This window comes from Notechis scutatus, chromosome 2, assembly GCF_049901735.1.
Source record: "Notechis scutatus isolate UNSWTSFEM ecotype Mainland chromosome 2, rNotScu1.2, whole genome shotgun sequence".
In the NCBI taxonomy this organism is placed as follows: domain Eukaryota; kingdom Metazoa; phylum Chordata; class Lepidosauria; order Squamata; family Elapidae; genus Notechis; species Notechis scutatus.
Window position 1 is genome coordinate 163,194,386 of NC_142010.1, and position 12,376 is coordinate 163,206,761.

A 12,376-nucleotide genomic window follows, 5' to 3' on the forward strand; every position below is an offset into this window, starting at 1 on the left:
TCCTCCTAGCATATTCCTGCAATTGAATACATTCTCTTTCCACAAATGGTATTGCAGGCAAAGAAAGATGAACATCCCAATTCTTCTCTCATCCCAAAATCTAAGAGCATCTGGATAATTGACCACATTTAAAAAAAATAAACAAGAAGAAGGACTGGAATTCATACACTGTTTCATTTACTTTGGATTTCATCATCCACTAAAAAGTCCTGCAAGAATGAATATGAATCTCAGAAGATGGCTGGCCTTAGTACTCATGGTACAACTGCTTTTCATCTTCGCAGGTAAGGAAATTATGGGTGATAGTTAAGTAGAGGGTCAACTTATTCAGATGGCAAGCACCATTTTTTAAACAAAATTATAAAAAGCTCTGAGCAATTTCAAATTTAACATATATTTGGGTAAATTGGTGAAAAGCTTAGATGAAAAGATTATGTAAAAGCAAGTCTGGCTGAAGAAAGAAAAAACATTGCTCTGATAAAAGTAACTACTGTACTGCTTTTCAAATAGTTTTTGGGAAGTTGCTCACTACAGTCCTGAACAAATGTAATAACTGTTAGATAATAATGTTGTTATGGAGCCATACCTGGAAAGAAGCAGAAATCATTAGAAAGCTTTTGCAATGGAAGGATGCAAGAAGATGGATTCCTGACAATGAATGTATCAAATCTCTTTTCTTAAAAGCTTTGCCAGTGAGGTGGCCACTTTTATTGACGACAGCTAATGATTCAGGGTGTCAAAAAACAAAAAGGGATGAGGCAAGAAATTCCAAATTCTGTAAAGTGGATGAACTTTAATAAACAGCAAAAGCCTCTAAAATCAAGGACACAGAAATAAGATTGGACAACACTCCATCACACATACAGTACAAGCCATGCACACACTTTTTGCAAAATTCTTCATAGAGGACCATGAAATATTTGGGACAGCAAAACTCAGAATATTCTAATTTGCAGGACACACTGTGGCAGAGAGAAATGTATGCAAAAGGAACAATATTTGGGGGCTTTTAGTTATATGGATTCAATTCTCTTTTTAATAGAGGAATAGAAACAAATGAAAATGAACATTCTTTTCTCTCAGTTTTAATGTTATGGTAACAACTTATCTTTCAAATAATAAAACAGAAACAGATATAAGTAATAGTGATAGGTTTCATATTCATGAGAACTAATTAGATGTGAACTTATGAAAGGGTATATTTTAAAGCAGGGGTGTCAAACTCACGTCATCACGGCTGTGTTACATGACTTTTTTCAGGACTTTTTTCTCCTTCGCTAAACTGGGTTTGGGTGTGGCCAGGGCATGACACATCCAGCCCATGGGCTGTGAGTTTGACAACCCTGTTTTAAACATTTAAACCAGTCTTACAAGGATTTGAATTAATAGCTTTCTGCACTTACATTGAGGATACTAGTTGGAAAAAAGATAAACGTGTCTATTTACTTTTGAGGGTCATTCATTCATTCTACATACATGTATGCATACATACATGCATACATATCATGCCTTCAGTTGTGGCTCAGTTCATCAGTATCTCCAGATGCTGATGAACAAAGGTAATTCTCCTAAGACTACTAAGGCCTGATAGCCATGAATGCAATTACCCACTTGGGAAAGAGGCATTAAATGTTTCAATTGTAAGATTACTTTCAGTACTTTCAATGTGAATGCTAGTATTTTGACAGTCATCTGAGCTTAGAAATTATTCACTCAGCAAAAGCTGGATTCATGTGAGGATCTGAACAATTGTATAAGAAAAATTGAGGGTCTCAAGAAAGAAAATTTTAGTTAACTTAATTTCTAAGGTTACAGTTTTAGGAATTATCCTGATAAACTTTACCTTCTCATTATTCTCCAGTCTATCATGCTAAATTAAGTGGAATATAGCTTCTTTCTTTTTTCTTTTTTGGCCTTGTAGAACAAATAAACTAGAGATAAACTTTTATAGAATCAGAGAAACATAATAAGGATGATCAGGAATAGAAACTAAATCCTGAAAGAAGAGAAAGAAGGAACTGAGAATGTTCAATAACGTTGACAGAAGAACAATTTACCCAAAGAAGTTGTGGGTGCCTCATCATTAAATGTTTTCCTGTGGAGGTTAAATTATTGGGGTTACTTTAATTTGAATTCCTGTACTGAGTAGAGACTTAGATTTGATATGCTAAATGGCCCATTCAACTCTATGATTCTAATCCTTGTTCTTGGTTGTCCTTTACATAATCAGCCAATGTATGTTTTTCTTCTTTCACTCTTTATGTGACTTGAAGTAAACCTCTGTGCCTATTTCTGCTGGGCATGCATAATCTATCAATATCACTATAGGGATATAATTCATAGTGATAGTCATTGTTGTTCTTGCTTTTTTGCTACAAACTATCCAGTTCAGCTTGTGTTCAGTTAATAATCCATCAATTTATTATATCACAGGTATGGCCCAGCTTTGATTGCATTTCCATTGTTCAACTTAGTCTTTAAGCAGTTCTTTCACTCTTTGGATGTAATCTTTACCAATCAACCTTTTAATTTGTCCGTGCTTGGCTGTTATCCAACTGTAAAATGCCCAGATACCCGTAGGCTTCATCCTGATGGAGGCTGTGAGTTTGAACCCAGGTAGAGGCTAATATTTGCTCCCGCTTGAGCAGGGTGTTGAACTAGATGACCTCCAGGGTCCCTTCCAACTCTGTTATTCTATGTTCTATGATGGTTTCTAATGTTTAGCCATTCAGCATTTCAATTCCATTTACCCCAATTTATTGCTACTGTAGGTACATTTCTCTAGGCCAAATTCCATTGCTATATCTGTGCTAAAAATCTTATAGTGTTCGTCAATGGCTGGATTTCACTTCTGATTTTCTGTAAAGCTTCTGATCATCCATATACAGAACATGTGAGATTTTATTAGCATTTTTTGCTGTTTGATAGTCAAGATTTGTTTTCTTCAAAATCACTGAAACTGGAATCATAACTGTGACAAATAATAAGGATTTAAATGAGTTTCCTTGGAAGATGCCTCTCCTAATGTTGACATATTATTATTATTATTATTATTATTATTATTATTATTATTATTATTATTATTATTATTATTATTATTATTATTATTATTATTATTATTGTTATTATTAATGTTTATTATTGTTATTGCTACATTTCAGAGACTAAAAATACTATGAAAAATCAAGAATGTGCTGAGTTTCAATCTGCACATTTACTATGGGGTACAAATCTCCAAGTTCGATTTCTTCTGTTTCCCTTTTCCAATCCCAGCTGTGGACAGCTGCTTTCACAACAGGAGGACATCCAGGAGGTTGGATTCAATGCCAGCTTGGGAACTAAAATAATCATTCATGGTTTCAGGTACAAACATTCAAAAATAAACATACGCCCTCCACATTATGTGTAATTGTATGTGGGGATGATGTTGGGAGAGAGGAGAAAGAGCCGCAGCCTAGACAACCGTCATGCCAAAGGCATCTCAGACCACAGAAAGAAAGGGAGACATAAGAAGCATTTCAGAAAGGGCCCTCCCTAGTTTTCTGGAAAGTAACTGTGAAGGAGGGAAGAAGTGCTTTCAGACTTGCTAGACACTGTTATTGTAAACTTACAATAAAGGTTGTGTTAATATTCATGGTTTGAGTTTCTTGTCTGGACTACCTTGAAGAGCTGACATTATGGGTTTGATAATTGGGATTGCTTTAACAATGAAAAGTAATCTGTATAATCTATTAAAGTATATCTATTAATATACTGTACATACATTAGAGAATAGAGCCACTAGATTGATTATTAATGACTGACTCTCCAACGTCAGTGTGCTGCTAAATGCTTAAGAACTGGCTCTCTTGCCTCCATTTTCCTGGCACTGCACTGCTAGCTAAGTCCTACTAGTTGGACCATTCTTTGTAGCTACACATGTCATTCTTGTGAGCTTTTGCCTACAGCTTCCCCTCACACTGAAAGCATAGTTTTCCATCATTCTCTCTGAACCCTGGAAGCTGTGCCCACCCCCCATTATCTTTTGCACATCTCTTCCCTCAAACCTCCCACACCCTGTGAAGGAAAGAAGAATCTGAGTTGGAAGATATTTTGGACTTAATGCAGGAGGGGCAGGCTGGAATATTTCATTTGCTGAAAATGATACCCAGTTACTGGCCATTTTGAGAAGTTACCAGATGGTGCTCATGCAGCTCCTGTTCTTCATCGGCATTCACTTCTACTGCAGTTCCCACTCACCTGTCAGCAGTTCTGACTTCTTTATCGACAGGGGAGGGAGAATTTTGTATGACTAATGAGAAGCAGAAATTGCTACATTTGAAGATGGTGGGAGAGTTCTGGAATGGAGAGGGTTCCTCATAACAGAAGTAGAAGAGATTAAAACATTTGCATTACCTGCTGATAAGTGACAGAAGGAGCAATGGATAGAGATGCATGAAATAATGAAAATTCTGACTGGTGGGAAAAATAGAAACGGAAGGAGGAACATCTGGCACTTCCAGACCCATAAGAGGAAGAGAAGAAGAAGAATATAAAAAAGGATGTTCTCCAAGAGATGAATGAAATGTCGTCAGGAAGGAACCAGTGGTTCCTAGGCTAGACAGCTTTTATGTCAACACAAAGCAGCCAACAAGGTATCCACTGAATAGTGAAAGAGGAAGGAAAAACTCTAGAATCTTAATCCTAGGCACAGGTGTGACCCTTGACTTCTGTATACTGCAGTTGACAAATCTCTGTATACAGTATATGGCTTCATTATTATCTAGTAAAGAGACAAATCTTGGTTATGAACATGCTGTTGAATAAGCCAAATTTTGAAAAAGAACTTACGTTTCCAGGAAGCTGAGATATCTGCTTTGAATACAGCTTGAGCCATTAGCTTTACTGTAAATTGAGGGTCTCATGATTTGTTGGATATTAAACCTTGCAAATTAGGCTTCACCCTTTATTTATAAATGGAAATGCCCTCACACATTATCTTGCTTGTATTTCTCTTTAGGGCACTAGGCACCAAACCGTCATGGATAAATGCACTGATTCAAGCCTTCCTAGAGGTAGCCAAAGTCAATGTGATTGCTGTAGACTGGGTTCAGGGAGCCACAGCAGCCTATCCTACTGCAGTGGAAAATGTTATGACATTGGGACTGGAAATTTCTAGTTTTATCCGCAAGTTACTGGTAAGTAGAACACCCTGAAAAACTACTGGATCCAATGTAGTCCAGAGAAAACCAAGAACCAATTGATTAGATTGTTGGGGGGGGTATCTGTGTGTTTTGAGGGCATTTTAATTATTATTTTTCCCAAACTTCAGGCTATGGGGGTGCCAGAGTCATCCATCCACCTTATTGGGGTGAGCCTTGGAGCACATGTTGGGGGCCTGGTGGGCCAATTCTATGAAGGCCACCTTGGAAGAATTACTGGTAAGGAAAGCAGCAAGGTGAAAATATGTTATATGGTTTATGACATTTTTCTTAATATACTGATATTTGAAGAGTGCTTAATTTAGCTCTTAACTAATTATATTTTGGGGCACAATGGTTCATTGGTTAAAGACACCGAGATTGCCAGCTGGTAAGCTGATAGCCTGGGTTTGAGACCCAAGGTCCATGTGACAGGGTGAGCTCCTGTTACTTGTCCCAGCTCCTGCCCACCTAGCAGTTCAAAAGCATGCAAATGCAAGTAGAAAAATAGGTACCACTTTGGTAGGAAGGTAACAGCATTCTGTGCGCCTTGGCATACAGTCATGCTGACCACATGACTATGGAAATGTTTTTGGACAAAGGTGTCTCACTTGGCTAAGAAAAAGAGATGAGCACCCCCCTCTGAGTCAGACACAACTGGAAAGGGGAAACCTTTACCTTTAATTATATGTTATTAATGTTGTATTGCTAACATCTTATTTCTCTTTAGTTCTCTTTTAGTATTTTAAAGATTCATTGCACTTAAATGTTTTTATGCATTTCATCCATCTATTTCCTTAGTTCTTTTTTGTTGTTAATTTCTTGGTATTTTATTATTTTAGCTTTGTATAAAGATTGGTCAGTAACTGTAATAAATTTGAACAATTTAACATATGCATTTAATAACAAAAAGTAGCACATTTTTCTTATAAATTAATTTACATAAAATTAAAAATTATTACTCTGTGGTAAATAAGGGTATGGCTGAGCCTTTGGTTAGGATGATTATAGGCTATGGCACTTTGAAACAAGAATGTCCAAACATTAGGCCAATGTGAAGCCACAAGATCTACGGTGCCAAAACTGTGATGTAATATGTCTTTAAATTTGTTACATGTTTTACTTTATTCTTGCATATCTAAAAACCCTTATGGATTTAGTATCTTCCCTCATGAGAGTTTGATGAATAGTGTATTGTCCTGTTTCCCTTATTCAACTTTGTAGAAATGTAGATTGTGTCAAGGCAATCAGAACTCTGACACTTGGCTCTTTCTCAAAGGTCTTCTCTAATGGGTACATCATATCAACACAGCTTCAAAGGAAAGACAAATCTAAATCTTTTCTGTTGTTTCAGTATAATTAAACTAGGAAATAATCCCATCCTCAAGAGTCACAGGTCATGTTGGCCAATTAAGTTACTTCAGGCACTTCTCTCCCATCCTTATCAGTTGCCTGTGGAGATGACCTCGGTTCTGAGAAGAAAGCTCTTTGTTGTTTCTAGTAATGCATTCCAACCTTCTTCCCACCCCGCAACTGAGGAACAGAGAGATGGTTGAGGCCAGGATCAGTCTGAAGTTGACAGTTTGTTTAATGTAATTCAACATCATATTGGAGATTATCCTAAGGTGATCAAGGCTTTGTCCCAAAAGTGAGTTGGCAACGCTCACTTACAATAGTCCAGAATATTGGATTTTTAATGATAAAGTAGATTTGTGGCATGCAAGGACCAAGGTCCATGTAAACCAATTAAGAGAATAGTCTTAGAGAAAGAAGTCAACAGAGGGAGAGACTGAACCATACAATGGAGTTTGGGAGATCCTCAGCCTAGATTAGGGATGAAAAATAGGAAGGAACAGTGAAACCTTCCCCAGCCTCTAGTCTGACTCTTAGAATTAGTACCCCCAGTAGGCAGGTGGTACCATCTTTGTAATTTCTGAGAGATTAAAATAGCATGTCAATGGCCCATAATGAAGCAGGCAGCATATTTGGCATGCTGGTCTGACTGGAATTGCTTTGAGAGCTTATCCTTCTAGCTGAGGGGTGGCGGTGAGAAACATGAATAGATGTAAAAAATGTGATTCTGCACCCAGTGTGAAATAATGAGGCATGCTCAGAAAATATTCCTATGAAGAGTTAGAGAATTGAAAGCCATATTGTGGGATTTAGAAATCAACTGACTGCAACCTGATGTAAAAAAAACCAGAGGAGATAGTAAAAATAGTTTTTGAATAGTTTCAAAAATATATGGAATATATAAACATACTAGCTTACTTTTCTGAAAAATTTGACCTAATATGGAATATCTCCTGAAAATGTTGATGGAGGGGCTACCCATAATTCTTCCCCCACCCTTTTTTTTTGATGAAGAGGCAAGAGTTTATTATTATTGTTGATGTTGTTGTTATTCTTAGTGCAAGTTTTGTGGCAGTTGAAAGTGGGGGAACTTTGAGTCAGAGTATGCAAATTCTACTTTGGGTGAATTGGAGGGAAAACTGACTAACTCATTGCAAAACTTGCATGGACGGAAGGCATGAAGAGAATGAAACCTGTGCCCTGTTGAAGTGTCAACTATTTGTATTAACAACACTTTCAGAAGTAAAGAACAACTCAGAGAAATATTTCTAGCAGAAAACCTGCATTAGGCTCCAAGCTGGTTCTGAACTAAGGTCCTGCATTTTTTTTTTCAAAATAAAGAGATTGTGCATATTTATACACTGCTCAAAAAAATAAAGGGAACACAAAAATAAGACATCCTAGATCTGAATGAATGAAATATTCTTATTAAATACTTTGTTCATTACCTAGTTGAATGTGCTGACAATGAAGTCACACAAAAATTATCAATGGAAATCAAATTTAGCAACCCCTGGAGGTCTGGATGTGAAGTTACACTCAAAATTAAAGTGGAAAAAAACACTACAGGCTGATCCAACTTTGATGTAATGTCCTTAAAACAAGTCAAAATGAGGTTCAGTAGTGTGTGTGGCCTCCACGTGCCTGTATGTCCTCCCTACACCGCCTGGGCATTCTCCTGATGAGGTGGCGGATGGTCTCCTGAGGGATCTCCTCCCACACCTGGACTAAAGCATCCCCCAACTCCTGGACAGTCTGTGGTGCAACGTGGCATTGGTGGATGGAGCGAGACATGATGTCCCAGATGTGCTCAATTGGATTCAGGTCTGGGGAACAGGTGGGCCAGTCCATAGCATCAATGCCTTTGTCTTGCAGGAACTGCTGATGTCATGTGACTTCAGCCACATGAGGTCTAGCATTGTCTTGCATTAGGAGGAACCCAGGGCCAACCGCACCAGGATATGGTATCACAAGGGGTCTGAGGATCTCATCTTGGTACTTAATGGCAGTCAGGCTACCTCTGGCGAGCACATGGAGGGCTGTGCAGCCCCCTAAAGAAATGCCACCCCACACCATTACTGAGCCACTGCCAAACTGGTCATGCTGGAGGATGTTGCAGGCAGCAGAACATTTTCCACGGTGTCTTCAGACCCTGTCACATCTGTCACATATGCTCAGTGTGAACCTGCTTTCATCTGTGAAGAGCACAGGGCGCCAGTGGCGAATTTGCCAATCTTGGTGTTCTCTGGCAAATGCCAAATGTCCTTCATGGTGTTGGGCTGTAAGCACAACCCCAACCTGTGGACGTCGGGCCCTCATACCACCCTCATGGAGTCTGTTTCTGACCATTTGAGCAGCCACATGCACATTTGTGGCCTGCTGGAGGTCATTTTGCAGTGCTACCTAAGTGGACAGTTTGATTTCACAGAAATGTGATTGACTTGGAGTTACACTGTATTGTTTAAGTGTTCCCTTTATTTTTGTGAGCAGTGTCATACAGATTTTGTTCCTTTTAGATTTTTCAATGAATTGTGCCAACTTGCTCTATACTGTAGCTTTGATCAACCTTCTGTTAGGCTATCATGCTGACAAAACATCTCGTTGGTTTTGCAAAAGATGTAAACAGTTCCCAATAATTATAGATGTAGAGGTTTAGCAATAGTATTGAGTAAAGCTCCTATAAATAAGGGACATTTCTTTTTTTTAAAACATTTTATTGAAATAAATGTTTTCATTGTGATTTGAGCTGATTCTTAATCCCATCTCTCAAAGCTTTCTACAAACAAAATAATAGTAATAGCAATATGGAAAGGATGATTATGATGATTGAAGAATTTAGTTTTGTTTTTGTTTCTTGTGAAAAATGCCACAAGTTCAATTCTGTCTCAACAATTCAGGCGCTGCCTTCTGAATCACAAATGGTCCATTTCAGGTGACCCACAATCACTTGCTGTCCTCCAAATTCATCCAATGAAAAGTGTAACTGGTTGCCACTTTTTGTTCCTCATGTTTCAGCTCTGGATCCAGCCGGGCCAAAATACACAAGAGCCAGGCCTGAGGAGCGTCTGGATCCTGGGGATGCTCTCTTTGTAGAAGCCATTCACACAGATTCGGATAGTAAGCTAATGACCTGCTTTCCAATCATATTTCAGTTTTATTTCTTTTTAAGGACAATAACATTTCTAAAATTGTTTTTGTTGTATATATTTGCATACTCGTAATACTGCATTCTGATTAGTCCGCCAATGCCGCCTATTGATTGGTCCATACTGAATACTTTAATACTGTTATAATTGGTCTGCCTGACGGCAGGAAGTTTAAGAAGCTGTCATTGGCCGTGAGCTGTGAGCAGCCACTATAAAAGAGGCTGCTGCGGCTCCGGTTTTGTTGAAGTTACTGAGAGCAAATAAAGAGCTGAATTCACACTGGTCTCGAGTCAGATCTTTTCCCGCGACAGAACACTGGCGACGAGGATGGGATACTGAGACAAGGAGACCAGTTGAGCACATGGCAACGAGAACCGAGCAACCGACGAAATGGCCGGTAACAACTCGCCACCCGCACCGTTCAACCCAACAGAAGAGGACTGGGAATTGTACATCGACAGATTCCTCATGTTCCTCGAGAGCAACGAGCTACAGGGGATAACCGATCAAAGGAAGAGAGCCGTGTTCCTGACGCACTGTGGGCCCACAGTCTTCAAAATGGCCAAGGCATTGGCCAAACCCCAGGACATTAAGCAGATGGCATGGCCAGATTTGAACTGGCTACTGAGAGCCCATTAGGCTCCAGCTGTCTCCAGCCTTATCTGGAGACACGAATTCTACAAACGAGATCAATGAGAAGGTGAGAGCATAGGGGATTTCGTGGCGGCTCTAAGGGACATTGGAGGGGCGTGCGACTTTCTCAACATGGACGAAGCCATGAGAGATCGCGTGGTCCTCGGACTAAAATACCTTACTCTACAAAGCCGACTGCTGACCCGACCCAATATCACTGTGACCGAGGCCATCACTGAAGCCACTGCCGCTGAAGCAGCGAAAAAATCAGCAGCCACCAGGCGACAAATGAATACAGCTACCCAAGAAACTCAGAGCGACCCGAGCCAAGCCCGAGACAAGAAACCAGAAGGCACTCAGAAGCCCACCACCACAACCACCCACCATGAGGACATCTATTCCTCGCCCGACACCGATGACGAGGAAGAAGAAATACATAAACTCCAGTTGGAACGGAATCAGCGAGGAAAGAGGGAGAGGAAATCGGACTTCCATTGTGCCAGATGCGGAGGAGACCACCCACGTTCCGAGTGCCGTTTCCTCGATGCCGTTTGCAGACACTGCGATTGACGGGGGCACATCGCTAGAGTCTGCCGGAACAGAAAGAACTACAGCCCTAAAAGACGAGGGAGCACCCCCCCCCCCAGAACCAGAGAGAGACAGACCGGGAGTCGTTGGAGCTGAGAAAACAGAAGTAAGTGGCTCAACGAGAAGGAGGAAACACACCAAACAATCATCATTGGCCATTCAAGTGCAACCGATGCAAGAAAGGTACGCATCAACGTTAACATAGAAGGACAGCCATGCGAGATGGAGGTGGATTCCGGCTCATATCTATCCATGGTATCATGGAATACCATAAAGAACTTGATACCAGACATACAAAGAAAAGAACTAGAAAAGCAAAACCTGACCCTGAAAGACTACCAGGAAAATAGGATCCCTGTAGTTGGACTTGGACATTTCAAAGTCAAGTTCAAGAGACATACTGAAATCCTCCCATTAACGATCGTCGACCGGGATCGCCCTAGCCTCCTTGGACTCGAATGGTTTGCACCCCTGGGAATCGTAGTGACTGGAATTAACAGCGTCACCGAGACGGACTGGGAGGAGAGCCTGATGAAGGAGTTCCTGGACGTATTCGACGGGAAGCTAGGCAAGTACCGAGGGACCCCTATATCATTTAATTTGAATCCTAACATAGCACCAATCAGGCTAAAAGCCAGACGAGCCCCCTTCACATTAAAACCGAAAATCGATGAGCAATTGAATAAACTCATCGCACAGGGGGTGTTGGAACCCATCGATCATGCAAGATGGGAAACTCCAATTGTGACTCCTGTTAAGCCAGATGGGTCCGTGCGCATCTGCGGAGACTATAAGGCCACCCTCAACCACGCGCTACAACAAAGCGGTAGTCCAGCACCTTTTACATTCATTAGGGGGAGGAAAAGTTTTCGTGAAGCTTGACCTTGCGCAAGCGTATCAACAATTGCCAGTCGACCGCGAGACAGCAGAGGCACAGACAATTGTGACGCATAGGGGGGCATTCAAATGCAAAGGACTACAATTTGGAGTCAGCATGGCCCCAGGCGTTTTCCAAAGCCTGATGGAACGCCTTTTGAAAGGACTCAAGGGGGTGGTCCCTTATTTTGATGATGTATTGGTATCTGCCAGGGACAAAAAGCAACTGAAAGACCGGCTGAGGGAAGTCTTGCGAAGATTTAGAGAAGCGGGACTCAAAGTCAAAAGAGAAAAATGCCAGCTAGCCACCAATCAGGTTGAGTTCCTGGGATACCTCATAGATGAAGAAGGGATCCACCCCACCGGGAAAAAAAAGAGCTATCAAAGAAGCGCCCAGACCCAAAAATAAAGCAGACTTACAGGCATTTTGGGGACTCATTAACTTTTACAATGTCTTTTTGCCACAGAAGGCAACGATAGCAGAACCATTGCACTGATTACTGGATAAGAAAGCTACCAGGACCTGGGGCCGATGAGAGGAAGCCGCATTCCAGGGAGTTAAAGACTTATTGACATCCGAATCTGTGTTAATTCAATACA

General features: G+C 40.5%; 1 protein-coding gene across 1 annotated transcript in view; it reads left to right on the top strand.

Moving 5' to 3' along the window:
* The window catches only part of PLA1A (phospholipase A1 member A), a 26,161-nt gene continuing 13,785 nt past the window's right edge, over positions 1-12,376 (top strand). The window contains exons 1-5 of the mRNA XM_087957200.1: positions 1-284; positions 3,162-3,363; positions 5,000-5,177; positions 5,312-5,420; positions 9,549-9,650. Of these exons, the coding sequence (XP_087813326.1) occupies positions 218-284; positions 3,162-3,363; positions 5,000-5,177; positions 5,312-5,420; positions 9,549-9,650 (658 nt within the window). The 5' untranslated portion in view covers positions 1-217. The remainder of the gene's footprint in view (positions 285-3,161; positions 3,364-4,999; positions 5,178-5,311; positions 5,421-9,548; positions 9,651-12,376) is intronic.